A 26,891-nucleotide genomic window follows, 5' to 3' on the forward strand; every position below is an offset into this window, starting at 1 on the left:
ACAACAGTTGGCAGTAAAATGTACAAAAATGTTTTATTGGAAACAAAGTCAATTTCACATGGAGCTCACATTGTAGTTCATTGTTTCTCTAAAACTGGGCAACCTTTTCTACTACCACAACAAAGAAGTCTAACTCAAACGTCAGCATAGTTGTCAAGGGTTTCAGCAACTAAAACTCACTTAAAAAACGGCCCAAGTTACTTATTTGAATTATCATAAAAACAAGATGCAGATCTGCCTTTTCAGAGAATGAGGTTAACATCAAACACACCAGTGGGAGGAGATGTACAGAAACATGGTAAGCCTGCATTCTGCAAAAGACCGTTCACTCTTTTCAATACTTGTTCCAGCTGAGTGCAAGGCAGTATATCAAGGGGGATGGTAATGAATCCTTACACCAAGACACAGCAAGTGCTTGGAGAAAATAATCTGGAAAATCACCATCATCAATTTTCAAATATCATGACAGGAATCAAAGTCACATTGACAGAAAAAAAATCACAGGGGTTTAAATTATAAATGAAACCGTATTTGTTATAATGAGCACAAAAACATTGAAACTCCAAATAATAGGTTTGTTTGGTCTAGGATATTGAAAGTGAAAAGTAACGAGAACAATGCTTTATCAGAGACTCACAATGGTTTTTTTCTTCCTCCTTCCCTCTAACCGTTAACTCATCCGTCTTACACTGAAACAGATTCACTCCTCATGCAAAACGTGTGCTAAAAGAAGTCTTAGAAAAAAATGTCAGATTGTAAAGCTGTGATAACATGCTTTACAATGTTGTTGGCACATTCAGGAGTAAATTGGACCAATTTTAAATGTAATTGTAATGTAGAGTATTTTTTAATTATCCTCACAATCGAAACACACAATGAGTACTATTTCTGTTGCTGCTATGAAAGCGATCAACATAAGCCAAACTCAAGCAACAAAGTCTATAAAAAGGTGCAAAATTGCACACATTACAAGGACAATTCATCATTTTCAGTCATGTGAGTCTACAGATCCTTCTCACCATTTCTACTTTGTGAACGCCAAAGAGTAACATGATTAGAAAGGTTTAATTTCCATTTCTTGAACCCTATTTGAGTTCATAATGTTAAACAAATATTTAAGGACCAACATTAACATCACAGAGACAAACAGTTTGAGTTTTTAAGGTTCACATTTTATAAACAACAAAAGCTGCATTTTGCTCATCTGAAAACAGGGCAGTCTTTAAAATAATTATCTTCTGATATCTTTTCAGCAGAGTCCTTTTCTCTCCATGTTTCGGCACATGGGTGGAATTCTGTTCTTTCGTCCATCCATCAATGATCGGGGATTAAACGAAGCACCAGTAATTAGCGATTCCTTGGCCCAATTTCTACAAACCCTTCGTTTGCACATTTTTTTGCATCAGAATTTGTCTGTAGTTATTTGGGAACTAACTGCAAAAGCACCATTTATGAAATCAGATAGACTTTTAAAACTATTTTTTAGGGAAATACAGTGCTGCGTATTAATGCCAAGCAAACGCAAACTGAAAATACATTTTTAAATCATTTATGACAAATATACAAAATGTCAAGCAGAAGAGGAAATGAGTTTTTAGGCAACTAAACTTCATTGGCAACAATAAGAAATCCATACGACAATCCGGGGGTTATTTTGGGGACAGAAAAGGTCTCTATTTCCACATTTGAGGTAATTCACGTTATTTGAAATCATCACAAAAGTGCCTTTGTTATCCAAAGAGGAAATTTATCCCGGCATTGTGTGGCTGCGGGTTCCAGTCTGTGAGAAGGAAGATGATATCACTTTCCTCCAGCCATGATTTTGAGGTACTGCAGTGCATTGTGGGCTGCATTGGCTCGAGCGGCATCTATGCTTGGAGCAAAGCCATGGCACACTGTGATTGGCTGTGTGGACAGTTCCACTAGACATTGGCACAGGCCGCTCAGACTGCGCTCCTCTGAAACAAGAAAGAACAAGAATGTTACGTCTCTTTTTAACGCTGATTTTGTTTTGTTTGCTTCAACAGCAGAATATAGCAAGAGTTTGACTATGAAACAGATAATTCCGCCATCATTGCTGCTTTGGAAGTGTCTCTGGAAGTTAAGACACCATTCTCGATGTAGATTATGTGTCTCACATTCCACCTCAGTTAGCCTGAAAAGAGCACTACGGTGTATTTTAGTGGCATTTAACTGACAGATATTATTTCCATTATAAAACTGATTGGTGATTTGACAGTTTTGACCCTTTTTCATACTTTCACTTACAATAAATGTGTCAGTGACTACATGTATATGCATAACGTATCCCAGATACCAGCCATACATTCAGTTAAGGTCTTAGGCCAGCTACACACTGGCTGCGTGGTTGGAGCGTGGCGTTTCTGTTGCGTGGCGTTTTCTATGTCTTTGCACACCAGAAATGTGTCTGACGCGGCGCTGCTGCTGCTGCTGCTGCTAGCCTTGTCTGTACACGTCATGTCTCCCATTGATAAAATGCACTCAAGCAGTAGTAGACTTCATGTTAAACATAAATATATACTGATTTGATTACAGCAAAGACAACGTCGGCAGGATTGACGGCAAAATAGGCTGCGGAATATTTCGTTCTGTATTGGCAGGTGCAATATTTGAAAATCAATAATTATTTTCTTCTTTTTTTTAAATTACATTTATATCTGCATTTATGTCAAAACCTAGAGACTTTCAAACATCAAAATGTCATGTATTAAATGTATTTGTGTCAAAATGACAATATTTTGAATGGAAACGCTTCCAACGCGCTTGCGTGTCGCGTGAAAAATAGGCGTCGGTCCTATTTCTAGCATGCATGCGTTTTCGAGACGTGCATGTCACGCAGGCAGTGTGTAAGCTCTAACCTGTTAACATGGGAGCCGAAATAGAAACGGACGCCACGCAGCTGACACGCTCACGCCACGCAGCCAGGGTGTAGCCGGCCTTATTGTTTTAATGTTTGAACATTTCTCTGCAGAAGATAAAATAATGACAGTTACCCATAACAGGTTTTAATACAACTAAATGTTTGATATTACTATTTAATAAAATTAGAATGTATCTATGTTCATTGGACAAATTACATGAAGACAGGTGTGTTCATCTTCCATCACTGACCATCATTGATTGATATCGTGTTCTGTCATGTTCTTATCTCCACGTGGCTATGGCCCCAGCTAATGGAGATCCCAATAAATCTAAACAAATCTAGACAAATCAAATCTGTTCTTTTAGTATTCTGGTCCATCTGTGAAATTCTGTCCACAGATAGGATGGTTCGCCATCGGACTACATCCTCTATATCTGATGACACTAAGAGTTATCACACAGCATGCCATTTATTTTGTTTTGTGTTTCAGTGTAAGCTCAACTAATTAATTATATTTACATGCGCCTAGCTACAATGCAGCTATTTATGCATGTATACACATAGCCGGTGATGTCCATAGACTCCACATTTCATTTTTAACCTTTCAGTGTTAAACTCCTCTTAAGCCTCCACTGTAGTCCCAATGTGGTGCTCGGCACAAGGGAATGTAATTGTAATTTCTTCTACAGCTACTGTTTGTGAACTTACCTAGATCCAGGTAACTGACGTCAAAGCGCTGCTCCACAGATAGGTCACTGAGCAAAGAGCAGAAGTTGGAGCCAGTGGGCATGCCCAGAGGGTGGCTGCGGAGCTGGAGGATCTTCTCTCCAGCAGAGTTACGCAGAGAGTCCCACGTGCAGCTGAAGCCTTTACTTTTGCCTGTTTCAGCTCTGCTCCCCATGTGCTGTGTGTGCAGTGGAGGTGAAGTTCATAGCAGTTACAGTTTTTTGTTGATGGCTAAACAGTGGGCACAACTGGAGCCACATGTGCAAACCTCTAACTACAGTCTGCACAGCAGTAGTTCATGTGGACCAAACTCAAGTTCGTTTTTTACTGCTTGAACACAGTTTTCAAAAGTCTATACACTTATCCCATGGCTTTAACAACAACCTGCAAAACACTGAATTTACAGCACTTTGTTCTAATGCTAACACACTGCTGTCAAAACTGTTAACCACACATTCAAAACAGAATGGATTTCAGCCTGGTGCATTTCAAACACTGCTGATTGCAATTTCAGCTGAAAGCCTAAGCAGGTGTCTTATACAGTCAGGTCCATAAATATTGGGACATTGACACAATTCTAATCTTTTTGGCTCTATACACCACCACAATGGAGTTGAAATGAAACGAACAATATGTGCTTTAACTGCAGACTTTCAGCTTTAATTTGAGGGTATTTACATCCAAATCAGGTGAACGGTGTAGGAATTACAACAGTTTGTATATGTGCCTCCCACTTTTTAAGGGACCAAAAGTAATGGGACAGATTAACAATCATAAATCAAACTTTCACTTTTTAATACTTGGTTGCAAATCCTTTGCAATCAATTACAGCCTGAAGTCTGGAGCATAGACATCACCAGACGCTGGGTTTCATCCCTGGTGATGCTCTGCCAGGCCTGTACTGCAACTGTCTTCAGTTCCTGCTTATTCTTGGGGCATTTTCCCTTCAGTTTTGTCTTCAGCAAGTGAAATGCATGCTCAATCGGATTCAGGTCAGGTGATTGACTTGGCCATTGCATAACATTCCACTTCTTTCCCTTAAAAAACTCTTTGGTTGCTTTCGCAGTATGCTTCGGGTCATTGTCCATCTGCACTGTGAAGCGCCGTCCAATGAGTTCTGAAGCATTTGGCTGAATATGAGCAGATAATATTGCCTGAAACACTTCAGAATTCATCTTGCTGCTTTTGTCAGCAGTCACATCATCAATAAATACAAGAGAACCAGTTCCATTGGCAGCCATACATGCCCACGCCATGACACTACCACCACCATACTTCACTGATGAGGTGGTATGCTTTGGATCATGAGCAGTTCCTTTCCTTCTCCATACTCTTCTCTTCCCATCACTCTAGTACAAGTTGATCTTTGTCTCATCTGTCCATAGGATGTTGTTCCAGAAATGTGAAGGCTTTTTTTAGATGTTGTTTGGCAAACTCTAATCTGGCCTTCCTGTTTTTGAGGGCTCACCAATGGTTTACATCTTGTAGTAAACCCTCTGTATTCACTCTGGTGAAGTCTTCTCTTGATTGTTGACTTTGACACACATACACCTACCTCCTGGAGAGTGTTCTTGATCTGGCCAACTGTTGTGAAGGGTGTTTTTCTTCACCAGGGAAAGTATTCTTCGGTCATCCACCACAGTTGTTTTTCCGTGGTCTTCCGGGTCTTTTGGTGTTGCTGAGCTCACCGGTGCGTTCTTTCTTTTTAAGAATAGACAGAACAGTTGATTTGGCCACACCTAATGTTTTTTGCTATCTCTCTGATGGGTTTGTTTAGATTTTTCAGCCTAATGATGGCTTGCTTCACTGATAGTGACAGCTCTTTGGATCTCATATTGAGAGTTGACAGCAACAGATTCCAAATGCAAATAGCACACTTGAAATGAACTCTGGACCTTTTATCTGCTCCTTGTAAATGGGATAATGAGGGAATAACACACACCTGGCCATGGAACAGCTGAGCAGCCAATTGTCCCATTACTTTTGGTCCCTTAAAAGTGGGAGGCACATATACAAACTGTTGTAATTCCTACACCGTTCACCTGATTTGGATGTAAATACCCTCAAATTAAAGCTGAAAGTCTGCAGTTAAAGCACATCTTGTTCGTTTCATTTCAACTCCATTGTGGTGGTGTATAGAGCCAAAAAGATTATAATTGTGTCAATGTCCCAATATTTATGGACCTGACTGTATATACTGTGTGTATATATATATATATATATAGGGAAAGTTCAGAAAGCCTTTATTGTAAATAAACACCAAATAAGAATGAAGCAGTTATTCACTGTACCGTTCGAGAGAAACAGTGAACAGGTAAAAGAGCAAAGATACCAATATGTCCAGATAAGATGTCTGAGGTTACTTACACAGCTATAAAAAGAAAAGAAAAGAAGAAAACACTACCTTTACTATAGTAAAACTGCACACTTACTGTTTTTCAGAAAGTAATGGAGGTGGAAGCAATGAAAACATGTATCTGTCATTTCTCGCCTCAAACAGGGATGTGTACACTCGCTGCCCGTCCCTTGTATTTTGTTTCTGACAATCTGCTGTCTGTTGTATATGCATTTATGTGTACATGTTGTTGTTCTTGGGGTCTGAAGACTGCTGGGAATGGAATTGCCCTTTTGGGATAAATAAAGTAGTTTGAATTGAATTGAATTGGAAAGACTGAAAACACCATTTGTAATTTGTATTTAGAGATGATCCAGGTGCATGGCAAGAAAGGACATCCAATGTGTTGATGAAAACATGTGGCCTACTGCTGGAGAGAGGCAGGATTAACCTTTAGTTTGTAACATTTGTTCTAGTTATTATGTAAATGAATACAGACAAAATAAAATCTATATATTGAAGACCTTCAAAACTGGTATGTTATAAAAAAATTAAAAAAATTCATGTGAAAGAATTTCACTCTCTTATAAAGAAAATATTGATTAGTGTGAAGTCACTCAAATGATTGAAACTGTGAAGATGTAAAGTTTCTAATTTGTGCACTGATGTTTGATGCTACTGTTTTTACTCTCAGTGTGTTCTGAGTGACAGTGTGTGTTGTCTCGATGAAGATTGTTCAAAGTGTTTGGCTGCACTGAGCCTGTTTTGAGACGTGTGGTAGAGTTGTGTTACTTGGAATGACTTTTGCAGCTGATGTGAACTGTTTAGCTCAGCTGACTGTTGGTAATGCAGACTGTAGTTAGAGTTTTGCACATGTGGCTTCAGTTGTGACCACTGTCGTTTAGCAATCGAAAAAACCCCTGTAATAAACAGTATCATCTGCATGGGTGATGGGGTGACTTATGACTTATAGTATTCTGCATAACATCCGAAGGACAAACAACTGGAAATGGCAGACATTATTAAGCACTATGTAATGCAAATACAATATTTGCATAATATGGAGTGTTGTCCATCCTTTCCTGTAAGGTGCCAAATAATTTAACATGCAGGATTTTTGTCAACTGGTGCACAGAGAAAGGTCATTTCCGTGTGTTTCTCACCATGTTGAATGTGTCTTCTTCCACGTCAGCCTCGTTGCTGGTCCTCAGGTCGACTGGGACGTCGTGTATACGCGATAACATCTTAGCTGCTGCATTTCTCTTGGCTAGCTTCTTGGAGGTTCCACTTCCTGGAGATAAACAAGTGATAGAGTAATGTGGCACAAGTCTTGACCACTGATTGATGATGAGACTGACTTACCGATGTTCATTCAGTAAGACTTTGATAAGCATAAGCAACCGAAGAGTTTACTTGATATCTGCTCTAATTTAGCTAGCCTTATCTATGCCTTCCTGTTAAGATTTCCATTTATTAGAGGCAACTTTTAGCTGTGCCAGAGACCGGTCAATGTTCTTGTGATTTGTGTTGTGGTCAAAACAAAACAGACAAAACCACACAGAACAATCACCAAGAATGTAACAATGTGCATTTTACCGATTTCCACAAATCTCTCGACTCTGCAGGTCATGGTGAATTCCTTGCGGTGTGCTGGACCAGACTCCTGGGTGACTGTGTACTCTGGCAAACGCCATCCTTTCTGCACCACCAATTCCTGGCAGAGATGATCCCAGACGAGTACAAAAACAAAAAGGCATGCAACTATGAAGTAATCAAATGTTCATAACACAAAACTGGAAAGTCAGTCAAACAGCAAAAATAACTTAAACTACAGGCGTTATTTTTGTATATTCACCTGCAGAGCTCCTACGGGGTTACATTCAGACTGCTGAGAACTGCCTGAGGTCTTCATTTCTGACTGGGAGCTGTGCAGAAAATGAGAGGAAACCACACAGACCTCTATCTCAAACTTGTTCAATGCTTAAATGTACAGAGAGTACAGAGATGTTACCACAAATCTTGTTTTCCCAGCGTGGCTGTCTATGTATCATTTTAACTTTAGAGAAAGTGTAAAGAAATGAAAAAACTAAATAAGAAACTGACCTGTCGCCATCAGTAGACACATCAACCCCAATAAACCCGTCTACTCCTGCACCAACACCGGCGGGACCTACAAGACCTCCCTTGAGCATCTTCAGAGCAGCCTCGGCTGCTTTGTGCTTGGCTGCCTTCTTGCTGGGCCCTTGGCCGGTGCAGCTGATCTCTCCGACGGAGACGCGGAATGTGAAGTTGGGCTGGTGGGCCTGTCCCTCGGCCTTCAGCAGGTCATACACTGGGGTCTTGCCTATCCGCGTTCCATACTCCTGCAGCAGACTGATGGGCGTCTTTCCGGGATTCACAGCCAGCATTTGCTCAATACTAAATAAAAGAAGGACCCAGCATGAGGACTGTTGAGCAACTGTTGATTGACTTTAGAAAACTGTGTCAATAATAGCTCTCAGAAAAACATTTTATAGCATGATTGTTTAATTCAGAAACAACAATTCATTTTCAAAATGCATTAACGGTGCAGTCTATCCAGAAACACCATACAGCTTACTCAAATCTAGAAAACTCACTGTGGAAGTAACCATAAACTAAAATTCCATTCACCTCCTTTATATTGTGGCAACAGAAATCCCAGCAGCAAGCAAATGAAATCAAAAACATCAGCATGTCTACATATGAGGACTAATTTGAGATGAGGTCGTACTTATAACTTTGCAAGCATGATTATTTAATTTAAGCAAAAAGCTTAAGTATAAAGGAAAACATGGAAAAACTTGCCATGTTAACACCTTAAAATGCACTGCAAGAGGACGCAATGGTACAAGTATGTGCAGCTACTGTAGCTGAATGTCACGCAGTGTAATACAACAGTTATGTAATAAATACTATCTTCATGGGGGTTATAATGTTCCGTTCAGTTTTTGTCAGGTGTTGATTCAACTATATGGTCATTTTGAAGGCTGTAATTTGTGGTGCTTTTGAATTGTATTGTAGACATGAGTTTCTATTACTTTAACAATAAGGGTAGGCTTAATAACAAGCACTTCTCTGCTTTGTCATGGGTCATGCATGTCTTTATAAAAAGTTAAATCAATGAAAGTATACTCAGGTTGGCAACAAGATCTCTTTATCACACATGCACCTTATTTTGAAGCTAGCGGAGTAAAGTTTATATTAATGAAATGTCGGTGTGTTAGCCAGAAGTAAAACCAGTAGCTTTGTTGTAGCAGGCACTTCGAAAATCTATTAATAAAATAGCCACTGCTGCTAGCCACGATGCTATGCTAGTTTAGCTACTGTGCAGCGTCACACCTGGAGCACCCGGAGTTTCTCTTCCAGCTGTCCGATGCTGTCTCGTCGTTCATTCCCTATTTCACGCAGACAGAGCCGATCGCTATCGGATGGTTAATCCCCCCACCAAAACAGACACTTGCATTCATTAGACGATATTTTTCCAGACAGATGCTGAGGCAACGTTATGTTAAGAGCAGACGAAGACCCCTCCGCTCCAACAGAATGCAGCGGGGTCCTGTTGGAGCACAGATATGACGTATTTCGGAGTCCCGCGAAACTCGAATTCTCATTGGTCAGTGGACGCTTTTGAGCTAGTTCGTTTTCAACACCGGAAAACACCGTTTTTGCTCGCATGTAGTAGCGAGTTTTAAATGGAAAGTGTGCGAAGCTAGGATACAAAGATACACATATCGGTTTCATCACAACAGAAACAGGTGAATGGTCACTTACACTAAACAGACTGGAGAATTTAGTTTGCAGTGGTGGAAAAAAAAATCCATCACAAGTAAAGTAGAAGTCGCCCATTTAAAATTGTGCATAACTAAAGTAGCTAACGTTAAAGCTATAATATATATATATATATATATATATATATATATATATATATATATATTTTTACAGTAGCTATATGAACGTATTAACGTAGCTAACGTAAGACAGTACCAAAAGAAAACGTATGTTGGTAAATGATAACCCTTCACAGTTTGATATTAACGTCAGTGCAGGAACTGCTGAGTTTAAAACAAAACAAACGTAATTTATGAGTGTAACGTTATTTTTTGCAGCTAGTTAGCCCCCAAGCTAGCTGAAATCTTCAAACTGCAGCTGTCAAGAAAACTGCATTGGATGAAAAAGTACCAGAAAATGGAAGTTGTCAAGTAAGTGCCAGTACCAACTGTACCTGAGTAAACGTTAGTTGTTTCTGCCTCGTTTTGTTGTGCGTGTGAGGAACTCATTATCCTATCATTTCTAAATGTTTTCTGCGTATGTAGCTGGACTGGACGGTACTCTTAACTACCGCAATGACAGAGCATTTGTTTGGCTCGACAGCTTTGCATTTTGGCTCTCAGTGCAATAATTGTTTTGACCAAAAGGAACCAGAAGAGGGCGACAGTCAGTCACTGATCTGCCCATCTGACAGGCTGCAGCCATACAGTCTTGATCTGACAAGCCTCTCGGTCGGTGCTTTGTTAGCTAGCACCTTGGGGCCTTAGGTTGCCTGTCACCTGTCTTCTCCACTATGGACCAACACGGAAACACAGGAAATGTCACTAGTTTGGTAGACTGACCGTCCTAAAGCTAAAAAAAAAAAAAAAACAACCGGGAAAATATAATCATCTCTATAATAACAACAAACTCAATGTATACAGCACCTTTCAAAAGAAAAGTACATGGGGTTTTACATGGGAAACAAAATCAAGATTATTAAAAAAAATTAAATAAAATCAGGCAATCAAAAGTGCAAAAAAAAAATGTGTGGAGGGTAGAGCTGCAAAGATTAATCGATCAGTTGTCAACTATCAAAATAATCGCAAACTATTATGATAATCGATCAGTTTGAGTAATATTTTATGAAAAAAAGTCAACTCTAATCTTGGAGGAGTTTCTTTGCTTAGTTTGGATCCCTTTGCTTTGGTAAATACCCAGAGGAGTTGTGCAGACCCTTAAAATCCTTTGGACCCACAAGTTTAGAACCTTCTGGCCAACCGATATAGCAGCACTTCCATAAAATATGTCAGTACATTTTCCACCTTTCCATCACTTCCTTTATTTCTGTGCCTCGACAATTAATCCCATGATGGTTTGCTCGTAAACCCCTGCTGGCCACCATTGAAGTGTATCTTAGATTCTGATGGCTTCATTCACTGGCATCCGTGTGTAAGTGTGGATAAGCATATTTTGCCAAGTGCAACACAAAGTGAACTGGCCATGACGATGAGTAAAGTTGTCTCCCGTTTGAACTCCCAAACCTACAATCAAAACACCATGATTTATCTGTGACCAGCGTATACCCCTCTTACTCATTTTTCATAATTTCAGCGTTAATTTGCCTGTTCCCTGGGCCTTCATTTGTCAGTTAAAAGTCCAAATTTATTGTGATAACGTAAGTGTTTTTATTGAACTTGTGGTTGAATAACTGACTGAATGAGATCAGAAATGAATACCGTCTTAGCAGATAGAGTACATCCAAAATGTATGCACACATTGACACACACATCCACAAAAACACTTTCCTTTTCCCTGTCTTGGCATGGTGAAGTAGTATGTGTGGTTCCCATGCTTGCCAAAATCATCCGTAGATATCTTCAAGCATGGAGCTGTACGAATGCTCTTTTTCCCTCCTTCCACAATATGATGTGTTTCCTTTTTTGTGTGTGTTTTGATCCCTCTCTTGTGGCCAAGCTGTGCCGTGGTGAGGCGCGGGTTCGAGTGGCGCTCCTGTGTTATTTTTGGCAGCAGCAGTGGTTGGTGGCTGTTGAGGAGAGAGGAGACAGAAGGGGGATAGCATGAAGCCCAAAAACCGAGGCTGTTTAAAGGATTTCTGTCTGAAGGAATTGCTTTGCAATGATCAGAACCTCATTATGGATGTGTGTGCACCCATGCGTGATTACACGCACACAGAAAAAGACTGGCATGCACATTCATTCATTTAGCACTCCACTAACACCTCATACATGTATGTTCCCATTCACAGACAACACACTCAGGGTTGCTAAATTGCTTAGCATGTGAAATGCTTTTTTTTTTTAATTTTTTTTTTAATTTTTTTTTTTATAAATGGAATTAACACCATCCATGTATGATGGAGCCAACATTTAAATGTCTGGCCTTATTTACTTTTCACAGTTAGTGTTCCTGTCACATGTGAACTATTTCTTGTTTGTCAAACACTTTGCTAATGCTCTCTCTCCTCTGTGGGAGTCAGTCTGAGACATGCCGCCTGCTCAGGCAACATGCAGTGTCAGGCATTCACGCTCCTCCCTCTACGCTTCTGAAAACACCATTTGAAAAAGATTTTCTCTAACTCTATTCTTGGCCACAGATCAAGAGAACGTTATTACTCTACTTTATTTATATAAATATAAATATATATATATATATATATATATATATATATATACATATATATATGTGGTGGGAATGTGTGTGAACGTATGCGTGTGTTGTGTGTGTGTGTGTGTGTGTGTGTGTGTGTGTGTGAGGGTGAGTGATATGTAATTGTGTATGTATGTATGTTAACCCGCAAAGATATTTCAATTTCTTCAGAATATTAAATAAACATGCAGCAGCAGCTTCAGTGAAGCGCTGACTGCCAGTGGGTTTTGGGTTGGATGGGTAGCGGTGCTGGTGGTGAAGGGGGAGAGGGGGTTTGTGGCCATGGCTCTGGGGGGGTGAGGCAGCTCATGGTCAGGGCCCCCGCCGGACACACTGGCGCCTCGCGCTGGAGGACTTCTGAACCACCACACTCCTCCACCAAAACCCTGCCAACCCTGGCTCCCTGCTCCTGCTTCCAACCCAAATCACTCAGTTCTCTTTCTGCATTTTGACTCTCTCTCTCTCTCTCTCTCTCTCTCTCTCTCTCTCTGTCTGTCTGTCTGTCTGTCTGTCTGTCTGTCTCTCCTCTCTCCTCTCTCCACCCTCCTTCCTCCCTGACTCTTTTTCCTTCTTTAGTATCCTTCTTCAGTTGGTCCAAATCCAGATTAATTAGCTGTTTGGCCACCGGTCTATCTGATTGTCTTTTCTCTACCTTTTCACCTGAGCGTTTTGTGTTTTTGCAAATCTACCACTCCTTTTCTGCACTGTCTCTCTTAAATTCCTTCACTTAAAATGTTCCAAAGAAGTATTTAGTGGCTTGAAAAAAGCAAACAAGAATGGTTTGGGCTGTATATCACTCAGAATACCATCATACCATCAAGATAGTAAGCATTTTCAAAAGGAAAGAACAGTTTATGGGTGCTATAGATATTTGTAAGGGCATTAGGTTATAATTGGCCATCAAGTGTTTTTACAACCAAGAGATATAGGGCTATTCCTCTTGTCAATGAAAAAAAAAACTTTCATTGTGGTCAAAATTAAGTGAACCATACCAGTTTTACTGCATGTGCTCTCACCATAGATATCCTTAAAGTACCTTAAATCTGAAAAAAATAATAATTTTGTCACAATTACTACTATGATATTAATGTATGATGAGAAATACTTGTGATCACTGCACCTACTGCTGCGTATAATTGAATTATGGATGTTAAACATCTTAAGTAGAGTGGATATGTCTTTTCGTGTCACACATGCAATTTTCTTAACTTAATTTTCCCCTGGAAGCAATTTGTCATCCGGAGGCCATTAAATGGGAAGCATATTATCTTTTTAAAGGGGCACAGAGTCACCCACAACCCTCCCACAGTTCCTATAAACAAAATGGCCTCATTTAGTGCCGCATTTGGAGCATCGGGCAGTGAGGGAGGACTCCTTTTAAACTTTAAAGGTAGTTCTGGGCTAGAAAGGGCTGTGACATTGTATGATTAGAGTTGGAAAAATGAAAAGCACTCCAAGTTTGATGATGCAAGCCACACAGACTGCTGTTTGTTTTGTCAAAAGTGAGAGGGTGGTCTAACCTCCATCACCAGTGTAATAATGACTCGGCGAGGAGAGATAGGAAGCAGTGCTGAAAGATACAAGATTGTTGCATCAGCTGGACTCAAACTCATACAGAGTTTACTGCATACAAGAAGAAAAGCATTTAATCATTGAGGCACATCTATTGTACTTTTCTGTAACATGGTTGCTGTTAGCCCACCAAGGCAAATTCCTTACTTGGCAATACACCCTTTTCTGATTCTGGTTTCTTTAATGTAAATGATGGCTAAAAGTGATATGCAAAGTAGACAAAGTACATCTGTATGATAGCCTGACCTTTTTACCTTCTTTACCTCTTATCTGTTGTGTTTTCTTCTTCCACCCGTTTTTAGCCTGACCTCTCCTTCACTTCAGGTCATGTTATGGTTCATTCAGGTCAGTTGACCTTTCCCCTTAACAAAAAAAGCCTTATCTTGTTTTTACTTATGGCCTGACTGCTGAGCCTCTGGGCGTGCTGACATTCTTTTCCCTTTCTCCCTCCCCGCTCTGCCACAGAGACCCAGTCACACCTGCAAACACCTGTGCTTTTGTCCTGCCTCCCCCGAGCCCTACACTCCCCGTGCCTGTGGCCATGTCAGAGCACAATCCCATTGTTTTACTTGACTATTCAGTTAGGACCAGATAATAACAGGAAATGGAGATTCATTAGCATTTTCTTAAACACATCATGATGAGTTTTTCTCTCATTTGGAACAGCTGGAATCACAGAAAGTCCCTGGAGTAATTCATTAAGTTTATGTAACTCATCAAGTCTTATGGCTAAACTAAACATTGCTTTAGTAAATGTTTTAAAATTGCTCCTTCATGTTAGTTAGGTCGGAAATGGGCTGTGTGATGGCTTTAACTGGTGTGTCTGGAACAACCTTTTTAGTCCAACAAGTCCGTGTATTGCAGTGATTTGTTTCTGTAAATGGAGTACAGGGGCACGAGTGGGCAAACCATATGGAACATATTGTCCAGCTTCTTCTTTTGACCCTATGTGTCACTGACTGCATGTATGTTTTTCTTTTTATGACCTTATTTGAAGCAACACTTAATGTTTCCTGGCTTTCTAAATAAAAGAAGTAAAAATAAAGTTAAGGCTAGAGTATGCCACCACCATTGCTGAGGGAGTGTATTTTAAAAAGGCAGAAAATACCAGTAGCAGCAGAGGTTTTTAAAGCCACTGACCGTCTTCTTAACCCCCCCACCCTCACTCGCTGGCCTGACACACCCTACCCATACCCTATTCCCCCCCTTTTGCCTTTTATGTTGTGGACTCGACCACGCGCCCACTTCAGACCACCATAAACATGTCGGTCTCTGATGACAGAGTCGGCCCCGGGACGTTTTATATAAATTGACCTCAACTACAGCTCATTAGAAGCCCTAAATTGGAACCATGCAGCCTGGGAAGTGTAAATGTTACAACAGGAGAGTCAGTAGCTTCAGGGGGGTTCCAGCTGTACAAATCTTCATAACTGTGACGAAACTCTTCACTTTTATATTTAAAAAAAAAAATAGATATTTAATACATATTTCTGAAATTGTTTTACATGCTATTTTAACCATCACCTGTTAACCACTTTGGTTAATAATATATTATAAAGATTCACTCTTTGAATAATTCTTTGTCTGGCACTATAATAGTACACAACACATCTGCTTCATTTAGTTTTTCCTGATGCTATCGCTCTTTTACTGCAAAGTGGGCAGCCCACCCACCTCAAGTATTTGTATTAGTCTGCAATATAACCTGAATGACCTGACTGGACAGAAAGACCCACAAAGTTCCACTTTAACTTTTCAACTTTAATGTCATCTACAGTGGCAGCACGGTCTCAAATTGGAGATTTTTGACAAACCTAAATATACTTGATGGTCAGCTCAGCTTCTCCTCTGCATTCTTATCTCCACATCACGTCTTTCGTCCTGCATCCTGCTGTAATTGGGGTCCTTTGTTTGACCGCCTCCCTCAATAAACAATACAACCACAGCTCCTCTGTCCTAATCCCCTCTTCTCCTCTGTCCTGACTTTGCTGGAGCATCGCTCTCAGTAATTACCCCTCTCAAGCTGGAGAGTGGAGTAATTGTCTTGAGTGTAACTACAGTGGCTGTCTGAAAGGGGGTCATTGTGTGGAGTTAAGACTTCACTTCAGTGGACGGCTTTGTTTGTGCTGCAAAAGATAATGAAAGTATTTGGTTGGCCATGGTGAGGTGGAAATATAGTAAGATATGAAAAGAATGACAGTGAGTGAGGAGAGGAGGGGATGAGGTGTGGAGGAGGGAGCTTCATGCTCAAGGAGCGACTGCTTTTAATTTTCTGCGTAAAACACCTTTCTCAAGATGTTTTATGCAGAACACAGAACTTCCAGAGTATTCCGCTGATTTTTTTCAAACGTTATTACGGTGCATAACTAACTGGAACAAAACTGAGCAACGTGTTGTTGCTGGTGACAAAACCACTGATTAAATATGTACATTGAAGCGATACTGGCGTTAAAGACCCGCTGATCGCCTTCCGATTCTCTGATATGAATGCCCGCATTGCATTGTGGGATATGGGCTTTGCATGCGCCCCGCTTGGATCATATCGTAGTGTTCTGTCTTACAGCATACTGTAATATTTCACCGGTAATAAGACCGAAATAATATTATTAAAATAAAGAAATGATAACATCTAAATAAATGCTGATAGATGTAGCGTTATAGCGTTTTTTTTTTTTAAATATCAATAAACAACAAAGCAATCCAGCTTCAGTGGTAATAAGACTGAAATAATAACATTAAAAGAAATACATATAAACAATGATAAGATCTCGTGAATAAATGTTGATTAAAACAGCGTTTATTGGGCTAAAAATACCAACAATAGCAAAGCTGTATACAGCTTCTCTGCTGCAGCCTGACTGGCAGAAAGAATCATGCTGTGATCACGAAAGATGCTTCCCATTGAAATACATTAGTTTAAAAAAACATGCTGACCATCACGAAAAAAACAAACAAGATAAACGTGTCCGTGTACACGAATCAGTAGATTAAATTACGTGAACATTTCATGAACTGCCGTGAGACTGGGTTGGAATAACACCAGCGGAGAAGATGCATTTGAAATTTCTTTACTTTTGAAAGCACCAAAATTGTCATGATTCCACACCACAACTTTTACAATGTTCACCTTTACGAGGTTTAATGCTTGATCACTATTTACAATATCTTATACACTCATTTCACAAGTCAGCAAACAGTGGTAATTCAATTCTACGATGATCAAAATTATGAATAACAAATTAAGCTCTTATGTTTATGTTTCTTTATACTGATGCAACGTAGAGGTCTTTTTCATCGTGGAAAGTTACACAAAATATAGAAAATACAAAAAAAGTAGAAAAATAACACACCTAACAATATCTATATATTGTTGTAAATATATAGTATGTACAAACAAGGATGAACCCTTATTAATCATTACTTTGCTAGGTGTGGAAGATTTCACAATTGAGAGATTATATAGAAATAGTTTACACGCACATCTAACATCAAGATCTATAAATAAATCTTTAAAAACACAGCCTCAAACTCCACGTTATAACTAATAAATAAGGAAAAAAAAAAGTCTTTAATGCATTTTATTTTCTTTTTGGCCAGCTTCAACCATCTCGCATTAATTCAGGCATTATATTTCCTGCAGGGTGCAAGATAATCTTCCATGTGTATAATTTAAGACATAAATTAGATTATTTATGTAAATATGAAATTAAATTAGACATAGTAAGATGCAAACAAAAATGAAATGCACAACATTTTACTCCAAAATATCTTTGGCAACAAGAAGCAGTAAGTAAGACTGTCCATTGATTGTTTTAAGAATAATGAATAAGTATCAAAGTACAGCTGTGAATCAGATTTTTCTCTAGACATGCAATGCTCCATCAACTCCATCATCCTAACCATAAGTCTCCTTCTAAAACTACTTTCCTTTTGCGGCTTCAGAGCTCTTTTCCTTCTGCTTTTGCAGATTAAATTTCCCCAGTGGTTTGTCTCATTTGAAAGGCAGAAAATGTGTGCATGAGTGTGTTTACTTGTACTTACGTGTGTGTGTGTGTGTGTGTGTGTGTGTGTGTGTGTGTGTCTCTGTCTGTCTGTCTGTGTGTGCATGTATGTATGCATTATATTCTTGCACATTTGCACATAGTTATTTCTGTGCTTTTGTATGTGCACGTACGTGTGTTTTATTTGTTTCCATGTACATCATGGCTTGGTTTCTCATATTTATGTGTGTATTTGTGTCTGCCTGCATACATTTGTGCGTTGGTGTATGTTTGCAGCTTGCTCATATTTGTGTGTGTGTGTGGTCCAGACAAAATGAAGTGATTACTACCTGCAACATGCTCAGTCATTTATCATTACAAGTCTTTTTAAACGTGGTCTGATATCCTTTGCATGTCTGGAAACAATGTAAAAGGTCTTTTTAATGTAAAAGGTGAATTGTTCCACCATAAAACACCCACCATGTCTCACATAGTACTGGATAGAGGACTTAATGAAGTCAGATCTCCAACAGTCCACTGGTGTTCTCAACTCCATTAGGTGTGCCAGTCTTCTCTTCTCCGTTGGTGATTTGGTCAGCGACAGGATTGGTGGGTACAGCGCTGGTGTTGAGCTCTGTGGTCTCCTCACTCCGTGGATCTGTCTCTCCCTCCACAGCTACAGCTTTGCCCTGTATTGCAGAATCCGCATGGGTCTTCTGGTGCTTGGAGAGGTGGTCGCTGCGCGTGAAGCGCTTGTTGCACAGTAGACAGGTGAACTTCTTCTCCCGCGTGTGGGTGCGCACGTGCCTCTCCAGTTCGTCTGAGCGGGTGAAACGCTTCCCGCAGAACAGCCAGTTGCAAACAAAGGGCCTCTCGCCAGTGTGCCAGCGCAGGTGGGCTTTGAGGTGGGAGGCCTTGCCATAGACTTTCCCACAGCCTGGGATGTGGCAGCTGTGGACCGGCTTCTTCCTCAGGGATGCAGCCGAGGCCCCCAGCCTCTCCAGCTCCTGGCAGTTGGGGCAGTCACATGAGGACCTGGTGGGTGCCCCCCCTCCGTAGCCTCCTGATCCCCTAGCAGGCTTTAGGCCCATGGGACTCTCAATCAGCCCTGCACTTTGCACAGGCTTGGGCTTGTACATGTCCTGGGGCAGCATGTGCTGAGAGGGCTGGAGAAGGTGTGAGGAGGAGCCCAGTCCCACAGAAGGGTAAGGAGCTGGGTTGAGTGGTGTAAAGTCGGTGCTGTAACTGGGCAGCTGTGGGCTTAGAGAGGCCTGGGGTGCCACAGGCTGCAGGGAAGCTTGGAGACCTCCGTCCGCCTGGGGCTGAGTTGATGACAGCCAGTTGGAGTTGGGGTGGACATCCCACCAGGAGGACGTGGCATTAGCTGGAGCAGCAGTAATGCCAGGGTGGATACCAGCTTTATACCAGGAGCCATAGGGGTGTGTCATATCCAGCGAGGTATAGACACTGGTGAGGCAGTCGGCCGTGGCGTGGGCCTTGGACACTAAAAGAGACGGGTCCTGGGAGATGGAGGTTTGGAAGGAGTGGGAGAAGGGGTTATATTCTGTAGTGTAGCCTCCGGCTGAAGGAGGGGGGCTTCCAGTGGGGGTAAGCAGCCCGCCACCTCCTCCTCCTCCAGCTGTGGTGAAGGAGCCAGTGTAGGAGTCCGCCAGGCCACTGCCGTCTGCGGTCCGCCCGTTCTTTGCTGTCTGAAGGTCAGAGGTCATGATGTAAGGCTTCTTGACTGGAGTAGCGCTGCTGATCTTACCGGGTGTAGCCGAATCCCTGATGGGGCTTGTGCTGCCAAACTTGTTACAGGTAGCAGTTAACATAGCCAGAGGACTGGAGCCATAGCGTGCATCTTCCTGGGAATGAGGAGACAAGGGAGAAAATGAGACTGTCTGTCTGCAGGAAATGGCTGCTTGCTGCTGCTGCTGCTTCTGTCAGTGTCAACTCTAATAAAAAACTTATGTCAGACTGCCACCGCTGGTTTTTCCTGCTCTCTCCGTTTTCAAAGTGGTCAGGGCAATTTCAAACAGTGAATGTTTATGCTTGTGTAGGTTCTGCTCTCTCAGCAAAGAAGGTATTCCCTTACTCATTTTAACAATTTTTACAAGCTATTCTTAATTCTGCATTCATGTTTGCTTTAAACTTTTTCCACTTGCCTTCACGGTCTCCAACATACATGAACAAACATTGTGTGATCATGTATCATGTATATGTGCTAACTGTAACTGTGTCTCAATTATAGCGGACACAGATATCTTGTCAAACATGTTTTTTTTTCCCTCTAGTGGTCACTGTGGAATTGAAGATTTAGACAAGCTAATGGTGCAATGGTCTCACTATTGTTCTGTTTAATTTTCGTATAGATTTTTATGTGCCATCGTGTCTGTTTGTCATCATGTTGATTGTCAATTTGTGAAGTTTTATTCAGAATCGTTTGACTGCCAAAGGAATTTCACTTACATACAAAATATTTTATTTTCTAGTATTTCCTTTTCCATGTGGCAGGTAACTAAACACCATTGCACAACATATCAGACTGTAGACAAGGAAAGGATATAACTAATGAAAAACCACTGTTTGTATTCCTATATATTTCTATATAACTTTACCGTGTTTCTTCAATATGTAACGGTGAGTTTACTGTTGTTATTGTACTTCAAATAGATAGTTACCTGCTGTTGTAGCAATATAAGACTATTGTGAGACTCCTATGGGGAATAAATAAATGTTCCTTCCAGGCGCACTACATCTCTTTTTAATCCTAGCCTATAACTTTGAATGGCTGTCAATAGAATATCATATCTTTAAGACATGGACCAGGACCTCTCCATTCAGAGGTGATTAGTGGTTATCTCCTTCTCTTCCAACCAGCCCCGGGGTCAGCCCAGTTTTCAGGTAAATTATGTTTCATCGCAGACTTTAACAGCTCCTACAGTCCCTGCTGTGCTCTTTATTTTTTGCTCCATCCCCTACAGCTGTACAGCTTCTCGTGGCCTTGTTAGATAACTTGTTCTTTAAGTATCTTTATACTTTTCCATTTGCTCTTGGATATTGGGTTAATTCCTTATGCCTGGAGGAAATGTAAATCCTAGGCTAATGCAAAGATGAACAGAGGTTAAAATGTGAGTTGTAAAGTTGTTCAGTGCTGAGTCAAACTCAGTCAGCAGCGCCCCTTTAAATTGCTTTAACTCACCACCAGTAAGACCAGTCAGATATTTCTTCATTAATGCACATTATGATTTTCATTATCCCGCTATGTCACAGATTTATATTCAGTCATATATTATTCTTCAGACTTCAAATAGCCTATACCTTCAAACCAAACTGCTGTAGATGTCCTTATTTCAACTTACAACTACATGACTTTAATATACATTCTAGCTGGAATTACAACAGCATTCAAGTTTGAGTTTGTACTCAAGAAAAAGAAGAAGAAAACTCTACTTACAATTACATTCCCTACCTCCAGAATAGATGCGGCCATCCCTGAGAAACAAAATCCTAAGGAAGCTGAGGGGAGCGGGAGAAGCGCAGCTCAGAGTCCCGGGACAGTTTGGAAGAAGTTGGGCACTCCCGCGGGGAAGTGTTTTGAGGCACGGGGAGCCCGCCCCCTAATTACAGGCTATGGGCTCTTTGAAGACTCGCTAAGAGGCAATAAAAACCGAGAGATGGAGGAAGCTGGACGGAGATTGGTGGATAGAAAGAGGACATCCCATCTCCCCAAACGGAGAGTGTCGAATCATTTTTTCAAGATAAATGCATGAATGGGTTACTCATCAATCACCATGTGGACATTATTTTAGTTTCACTGGCATTCTTTTTTCCACTGGGATTAGTCCAGTGGAGTCTGAGGGCAAAGACTACAGTTTAACATGATCTCTCACGGAGAATTATCTTTCCGGATAACAGATTTAGACATGTTGTAAATTGTATTCATGCTGTTAGAAACATTACTATAGGAGCACTGTAAATAAGAAGCGAAAACCCCACTAAAGCTCTCTCGCGGTGTCCTCCTGAGAGAGGAAGAATAACAAAAGAACATGTAGCCTCGGCCTACGCCACATATAGAAGAACAAAAATTAAGCTGACCGAGTCTGTGGTTTCCATCCGAGATTTTATTATTCTGGTTTCAGCCCTCTTTCTGTTTCCAATATTCTTAAATGCAGTTAACTGCCTTTTTAGAAATTAACTGTGATGGTTAAAGAGACTGAACTACAGAGACAAGCGAAGCGGGAAAGGATCATGTCATTAAATAAAATAAAGAACAGATTATCACATCAAATAAAATGAATTCAAACAGCGAATTCCCGAGGGGGGGGGACCCGCAAGAATTGTTTCCTCAAGACGTTTAATGAAAAGAGCAAACAATGATAGAGGAAACTTTGAAAATGTAAAAAAATAGAAGGTCTTTTTTTAATTTCAGAATCGTCCTGATAACTATCTGTCATAATTGAATATCGAGTCTGGTTGCAAATATTTAAGAGGAAAATATGTAAGGCTAATGGTGTTATTTTGGTGACTTATCATATTTTATCCCCAAACCTGTAAGCTAATAGCAGTGGTATTTTTACTTGTTAATCTAAATGTAAAACATTTTAAAATTAAGAATCATAACTTCATACTGATTCATTATACACCTTTAGCTTTATCAAATTTCAGAGAATTATTTATCTTTTATTTTTTAAACTACAAAATAATTACACAAACCCACCAAAGTCTTTTTTTAATGTCTGACACATTTTGTTATTGCATACATTTACATATATCAATACAATAAACAAGCAAGTATATAAATGTAGTCTTGAATGCATTCATTTTCAGAACAACTTTATGGTGTCAAACTGATCACACGGAGGGAAAAAAAACATAATTTCTGACAGAAAAATATTATTTCAAAAAGACGTATCTAAAAAAATAAATAAATCTGTATTTAGTGAGAAAAATATTCTTTTATTTCATATGTTTAAAGTAATCTAATTTAATATTCTATTTTTAAACTTTTTAATGTTTACAAACTAAAGATACATTTTAAAAGTCAGGTTTGTTATTTAAATGGCATTTTAGAATTTCATTTATTGGTTGACAAAGTCAAAAACTCAACTTTCAGTCTCGGGTGAGACAGATTCTCAGCGCCTTTTTGTGGGCGTCTCGTTTTCTGAAGGAGAGCACAGAAGATTAAAATTGTTGTCGAAAATAAACATATAATTTCTGTCCTTATTTTCTCCTCAATTACAGGGCATGGTCAGAGCTGGGCTTGTCGTTCTGGAGAGTCTGGCCCTCACATGAACACAGTGGCTATATTTGGCAGTCTGCTCTCCAACTGACCTTCATCCCTTTATTTTCTTATTCCAGAAGGGGTGAGAGTAGAAGAACAAAGGCTGCTACATGCAGCAGATTACACTGTTGCACACTACAGGATTGTGCTTGCTCGCTGTCATATAAACCTCATATCAAAATGAGGGAAACTGATCTATAGATAGATAGATGTCTGTCTGTCTGTCTATCTGTCTGTCTGTCTGTCTGTCTGTCTGTCTGTCTGTCTGTCTGTCTGTCTGTCTATCCATCCAGATACGTGGCAATCCTTTCACACTTTCTTCGGCATTTCCCTCCCCTCTCATTTGACACATGGTGTGTTACTGGTGTACATCTTTAAGTGAAGTGTTCCTTTTCTTCTTTGCGTTCATTAATGCTTTAAATGTTTTACATTTAAGTGAAATGAGAGGGGAGATATAAAGCTCCTATATTGCCGCAAAAGTGGTCCGCAATGCACCGCTTTTCCTCATTTTTATAAGACTTGTAGTAATCTAAAACTTTGGCGTTTTCCCATTTACAGTTCTCTTCAAAAGAGAGCAAGTGAGATCTATAATTAGAGAATGCGTTAAGCTCTTAACAGCCTCTTCAAAAAGCTTTCTCTGCTCTATTTACTATTTTCTGCTCTGTGTGGTTTAGATTTTTGGGTAGGTACAGGCACTGCAGGCTTGATGAACCTCGGGGCGTTGGGTGGGCACGATTATGTTCCCCAGGGCTGATTATATGTTTCGTATGGTTAGTTATTGTCCATATGACAGCTATCAGTTGTATTAGTAGGTCCAGGTTTTTGTAGTGTTGTTAGCTCATTAGCCCCAGCCGGTTGGGATGCAACAAGTGGCATGTGATAGCTGAATTAACAAAAATCATAATGTTTTTTTCAACTTCAAAGTCATTTTCTATACTTTAGTTGATTTTGGTCCAACTAGGCAATTGATGACATACATATAACTCAAGCAAGCATGTTGCACCTTTTTCTTACCATGTGGCCAGTTGCCCTCAGAGGATTCTGGGTATACATCTCAGATCTCTGAACTGTGTCTCTGTGTTGGGAGCTCAAGTAACTAGAAATACCAGAACTTTGTTTTTGAGTTGATCAGTGGGTTTGATAGTTAGTGAGCGGTCTTAATAGATATCATTGAACGTGTTGTATTCAGCTTCTGAATAAGCTTCAATGCTTGCAATGACCAGAAAAAGCCTCTTCTTTTCAGTCAGTGTGCAAGCACGCTTTCCTCTGATATGGGACTGTTTGAACCTTGGCTACACCTGACACCGCTTGATTTAAGAGCACACACCGTTATTCACCTTGGTAATACAAATAAGCAAATATTCAGACAATAAGTACATGATTACTAAAATTGTATGCAGGCATATACTGTAGGAGTGCGTGTACTATATGATTACCTTTAATTTATTTCATTACTTACAACTTATTGTGCGTGCAGGCAGGAATTTTTACATTCATCATGAACAGACACAGTTTGCTAATTGCTGTTTTTTATTTTGTTTTTTTGAAAATAAATTATAATGTATTCTAAAGCCATGTCATCAACTTCTTGTGCATTTTGTCATTGGCAGAATTTTCAGCCTTTTTGTTTTCAGAAATTGTTTCACTTTGGTAAAAAGCAGGACGCAACATAGACTGTCTCCATTATGTTCACCAGTGGTCAACTTTTCCGTGCAAAAGCTTCTGTCGTTTCACGCTGGCAGAGATTCTTCTTCTTACTCAGCGCTATAGAAAATGAAACCACTCCCAGTAACAAGTTTGATTGAAGTGTTGGCAGTGAGTTCACAGTTTGTTTTCCTACAGAGGAGATAGTCTACTCATTGTCTTAACATTCACATTTTGCTGTTGTCACCACAGGAAAGAAAACCTTGGTGTTGAGAGTTTAAGTAACGTAAGTTCTTGTGTACCTAACGCTCAAGTGTGTGTGGAAGGGAATCAGAAGACAGGTGATGAAGCACGCGAAGGCAGATGTCTATTTACATACACTACTCTTAGGCCTGGGTACTGAACCTTATTGTACCAGAAAAAAATGCATCTGTAGAACCTGGTATTGAAAACCGTCTGTTACCAACCCTGGTGATGAGTGCTTGGTCTTGTTTAGCTGTTCTTTAAACAGACAATTGCTCATGTAACCATCATTTGTACACACACTGTATTAAATTAAACTCTTGTACGGCTGCTTTGTGTTGAGACAACATTAAACACTGATGCATTTGAGAAGTTTTAAGTATTCTGTTAAACTATTTAAGTAGTTTATAATCTTCAAATTAGGGTCTTTAAAAAAAGTATGATTTTAGTACTGGTACCAAAACTCAAATATTACATTGGCAGGCATGGTATCAGAAAACTTTAAACAATATCAAGTCCTAACTGTTACTGTAAATAAGTATGCGTGTACTAGGTCTTTTTGAGTATGTCTACTGAAGTGTACTTAAAAACTGTTGAAATTACATTCATTGCACAGGACATGGCTGTTTGCCTAAAACTAAAACAATCAAATCTGAACTCTTTCCTCTTAACATTTCGAAATCACTGTGTCTTCATTTCCAATAACTATCTCAGTAAAGTTTGTTACAAAATATAGGTAGACAGTCATTTTAGAGAACTATATGCTGGTAAAGACTTCTATTGTTTTTTTTCTTCATAAAGTAAGTTAAATATCAGAGTACTAACTTGAGTAGGAAATTGCAATAGTCTGCTTAGAAGCACTTCTGGCATGCAGTAATCTCAGTAGCTTTGTTTAGTACACTTTAGTACCAGCAAGTTCATCCAGCAGGCATCTTTCTTGAAATAATAGTGAAAGGTTTGCCAGATAAGTTTGTCTAGGTGGTAACACGAAAGCACAGCAGCAGTACAAACAATATTGAAACAAAGCAGTCGAACTCCTTAGATGTTAGGCTGTCTATACATCAACATCACATGCTTGGTTTTAAATGCATTCTTCTTTTCGGGGTGAATGGCCTTCTGTTTTTTGCATTGGTATTAGATTGGCCTCTTGGTATCATTAGGCTATTAAAGCAACCAAGTAAGTGTGTATAATGGTGGATCAATGGAATATCTCGCCATAATGCATTTCCCTTGACATTCCCCTCTGGGCTGCAACCCTCAGAAAATTAACAATGTTAATAATACTGCGACGGAGGGGGAAAATTGAAATGATTAGATGTGTTTTACTTCGCTGCTGATGGAAATGTGGTGAGAGGGAATCAGGGTCAGGGATAGACTTGCCTTGCAGCATGACTCCGTGCTATTTTTCCAGGCTGTGTGGTCAAAGATTCAGAGAGCTTGTCAACGGAAAATGAGAGAGCGAGAGAAGTGGGGGAGAAGAGAGAAAGAGGGGGACGTATAGACAGAAAGACTAGGCGAGAGAGAGAGAGCGAGAGAGACAGGGTGGTGGGTTATACAACGCACCAGTGAATATCGTGTTCATTTGCACTGCTGTTGATGCTGCTGATTATGGCATCACGTGTTTGTTTCTTATGCCTTTTTTAGTCAGACGTGAAAAGCGACAACATGCTTTGAGGCATGTTGGTGGTTTTAAGTATTCAACCACCAACAGGCTGCATTTCAACCAGTGGACAGAACCTATTCAGTCACCAGACATCAGAGTTGACTTGACATAATTTTTTTTTA

The 26,891-nt window shown here is 40.0% G+C and overlaps 2 protein-coding genes across 6 annotated transcripts; both read right to left on the bottom strand.

The window, feature by feature from the left end:
* Positions 1 to 16: 16 nt before the first annotated feature.
* tarbp2 (TAR (HIV) RNA binding protein 2) lies at positions 17 to 10,324 on the bottom strand. 4 transcript variants are annotated; one of them, XM_078248884.1, is made up of 8 exons: positions 9,306 to 9,547; positions 8,049 to 8,363; positions 7,801 to 7,870; positions 7,542 to 7,659; positions 7,109 to 7,236; positions 3,593 to 3,788; positions 2,880 to 2,986; positions 1,877 to 1,958 (listed from the first exon to the last, which is right to left on the bottom strand). In XM_078248884.1, the coding sequence occupies exons 1-7, from the start codon at positions 9,356 to 9,358 to the stop codon at positions 2,883 to 2,885; spliced, it is 984 nt and encodes a 327-aa protein (XP_078105010.1). In that variant the 5' UTR covers positions 9,359 to 9,547; the 3' UTR covers positions 1,877 to 1,958; positions 2,880 to 2,882. The 4 variants fall into 4 exon arrangements, with proteins under 4 accessions (XP_078105012.1, XP_078105009.1, XP_078105013.1 ...); XM_078248886.1 differs by lacking the exons at positions 2,880 to 2,986; positions 9,306 to 9,547 and adding an exon at positions 10,189 to 10,324 and having other exon boundaries at positions 17 to 1,958; XM_078248883.1 differs by lacking the exon at positions 2,880 to 2,986 and having other exon boundaries at positions 17 to 1,958; positions 9,306 to 9,546.
* An 8,129-nt stretch (positions 10,325 to 18,453) lies between these two features.
* sp7 (Sp7 transcription factor) lies at positions 18,454 to 21,428 on the bottom strand. 2 transcript variants are annotated; one of them, XM_078248882.1, is made up of 2 exons: positions 21,408 to 21,428; positions 18,454 to 19,800 (listed from the first exon to the last, which is right to left on the bottom strand). In XM_078248882.1, exons 1-2 carry the CDS (start codon positions 21,426 to 21,428, stop codon positions 18,454 to 18,456), a joined length of 1,368 nt encoding a protein of 455 aa, XP_078105008.1. The 2 variants fall into 2 exon arrangements, with proteins under 2 accessions (XP_078105008.1, XP_078105007.1); XM_078248881.1 differs by having other exon boundaries at positions 21,393 to 21,428.
* Between the last annotated feature and the right edge of the window lie 5,463 nt (positions 21,429 to 26,891).

The sequence above is a fragment of the Sander vitreus genome, chromosome 4, assembly GCF_031162955.1.
Source record: "Sander vitreus isolate 19-12246 chromosome 4, sanVit1, whole genome shotgun sequence".
NCBI classification, from domain to species: Eukaryota; Metazoa; Chordata; class Actinopteri; order Perciformes; family Percidae; genus Sander; species Sander vitreus.

Coding starts and splice junctions, on each gene's coding strand:
- tarbp2 (XM_078248883.1), bottom strand. CDS start 9,358: ATGAACGACGAGACAGCATCGGACAGCTGGAAGAGAAACTCCGGGTGC. Junction 7,237..7,541: donor CGAGAGATTTGTGGAAATCG/GTAAAATGCACA, acceptor GTTTATCTCCAG/GAAGTGGAACCTCCAAGAAG. Junction 1,959..3,592: donor CGTCAGTTACCTGGATCTAG/GTAAGTTCACAA, acceptor TTCTTGTTTCAG/AGGAGCGCAGTCTGAGCGGC.
- sp7 (XM_078248881.1), bottom strand. CDS start 21,428: ATGGCCGCATCTATTCTGGAGGTAGGGAATGTAATT. Junction 19,801..21,392: donor TGGAGGTAGGGAATGTAATT/GTAAGTAGAGTT, acceptor CCTCATTCCCAG/GAAGATGCACGCTATGGCTC.